The sequence below is a fragment of the Notolepis coatsorum genome (genome assembly GCF_963971535.1).
Source record: "Notolepis coatsorum genome assembly, chromosome: 2".
NCBI lineage: Eukaryota > Metazoa > Chordata > Actinopteri > Aulopiformes > Paralepididae > Notolepis > Notolepis coatsorum.
In genome coordinates, this window is record NC_140166.1 from 161336386 (window position 1) to 161338885 (window position 2500).

At 41.0% G+C, this 2500-nt stretch overlaps 1 protein-coding gene across 1 annotated transcript in view; it reads left to right on the forward strand.

Moving 5' to 3' along the window:
* exoc2 (exocyst complex component 2) overlaps positions 1-2500 on the forward strand; it is a 114526-nt gene that overhangs the window by 47821 nt on the left and 64205 nt on the right. The window contains exon 5 of the mRNA XM_084308366.1: positions 872-985. Within this exon, the coding sequence (XP_084164492.1) occupies positions 872-985 (114 nt within the window). The remainder of the gene's footprint in view (positions 1-871; positions 986-2500) is intronic.

The window sequence follows — 2500 nt, forward strand, 5'->3', positions numbered from 1 at the left end:
TTTTATTTGGTGGCGCCTTTCACGACACCCAAGGTCACCTTACAGATCATAAAAACACAGCAAGGCATTGACCGTATTCACACGGCAGCCGCTTTGCTCTTATGTCATGCTCAGGTTGGGATTCCTTTCCACCCTGTTCCCACCCAAGTGGGTTTACAGTATATTCACACACAAACCATCGCACTGTCGACTTGTGTTTCTCAACACAACGGATCATCGGGCCATTCCTCTCACAAAGCAGGGATGCACCAAGATTAAATATATGGAAGATCAAGATACCAATAATGGTTATTTACAGATATTGTTATGAATAAATTAAAATGTATTGTCAATGTCATTATACATATACAGCACAAGTACAGTACAACGAAAATAAGTGTGGCATCTAACCTGAGTGCAAATGTAACTGTAAAGTGCAATATCAATATACAAAATACAGGTTATTCATATATAATATACTATAGAGTACTAATTTATATGGAAAACAAGTTCTTACTGTAATCCAATGTTGTGAAAAGACATGAAAACACTATGAAGTGAAAAATAATTATTATTTTGGTGTCTTATTAGAAATGCTGTGCAAGTACCCAAACAAAACCAAAACAGATGTGAACCAAAAAAGTTGTTCACATCTGCCCAGTTCTGATCATCGGAACAATGGCGATAAATAAATACACACTATCGTCAGCCGATACCGACATGGTCGCCCATATATTTCTCATCCCTGGTGAAAGATTTACGACACAGCTTTAGTTTTTCTAATAATTCCATTGTGTCTCTCTGTGTGTATGTCTCTCTCTCTCTCTCTCTCTCTCTCTCTCTCTCTCCTCTCTCTCTCTCTCTCTCTCTCCCCCCCCCTCCCCTCCCCCAGGGGTAAAATCCCTCAGAAGGAGATGGAGCAGATGTTTCCAGGGATGGGTGGAGACTTCACCAGTGAGAACTTCTCCGCCACGTGGTACCTCATCGAGAACCACTCTGGCACCAGGTACTGTAGGCTCCATGTCTGAACCACTCTGGCACCAGGTACTGTAGGCTCCATGTCTGAACCACTCTGGCACCAGGTACTGTAGGCTCCATGTCTGAACCACTCTGGCACCAGGTACTGTAGGCTCCATGTCTGAACCACTCTGGCACCAGGTACTGTAGGCTCCATGTCTGAACCACTCTGGCACCAGGTACTGTAGGCTCCATGTCTGAACCACTCTGGCACCAGGTACTGTAGGCTCCATGTCTGAACCACTCTGGCACCAGGTACTGTAGGCTCCATGTCTGAACCACTCTGGCACCAGGTACTGTAGGCTCCATGTCTGAACCACTCTGGCACCAGGTACTGTAGGCTCCATGTCTGAACCACTCTGGCACCAGGTACTGTAGGCTCCATGTCTGAACCACTCTGGCACCAGGTAGCTCCATGTCTGAACCACTCTGGCACCAGGTAGCTCCATGTCTTAGAGATAACTACTCTGGCACCAGGTAGGCTCCCAGGGTTCGCACAAGGTCCTTGAAGTCCTTACAGTGCTTGATAAAAAGGCCTGGAATTCCTTGAAAACAGCAAAAAAAATTAACAAGGTGCTTAAAAAGTAATTAAAATTCAAATCAACCATTCGCATCAACAGTTTTGTTCATCCACGATAAAAAGATTTCTGAATCAAGAATTTGAATAATTTCTTTTAAAGTGTAACTAATTGTCGGAAATCGTTTTTTAAGCCATACATATTGGATCAGATTTTTTTCCCTATAAAAAACAGCATCTAAAAGTTAATTGTATCCTTTTTAATGCCCTTTTAAAATGAAAAATAGTGCTTAGAAAAGTACTTGAAAGTCCTTGAATTTCATTTTGCAATGTCTGTGGGAACCCTGGGCTCCATGTCACGGACAAAGGCAACCAAGGTTCCCGCACAACCTTTTGTCAATGACACCTTTTTCTGCATATAAACACTGGAAACTTGTTCCAGGCTCATTCAAAGACATTGCTGTTTGTCTCATCACCTAAAGTACAGTATGATTAGAACACACACGCTGAAACCAGCCACATGCCAGCAAACAGAATACCTTTTTTTGGTTTTGTTTAGGGATGCTCGATATTGGCTTTTTACCGATATACCGATATTGTCCAACTCTTAATTTCCGATACCGATATCAACCGATACCGATATATGCAGGGTTTCCCCCCCCAAAAAAACGGAATAATTTCAGGTAATTAACATTACATATGTCTTGTTGTGGAATTAACATAACATTATGCATACTTTTGACAATAAATAAAATCAGAATTTGTTCTTACTTGCTTGCCTGAGTAAATAAAGGTTATAGAAATGTAAACAAAAAAAAAAAAAAAAATTAAACCGATACCGATATTTAATGCAATATCGGCCGATAATATCGGACATCCTAGTTTTGTTTGTTAGTTTGTTTTTTAATCTTCAAGATATGACTTGATAAAAAAGGAACTGTTTGCTTCTGGGCTTACTTGGTGGCACAACAGGCTTTTCTGACATCA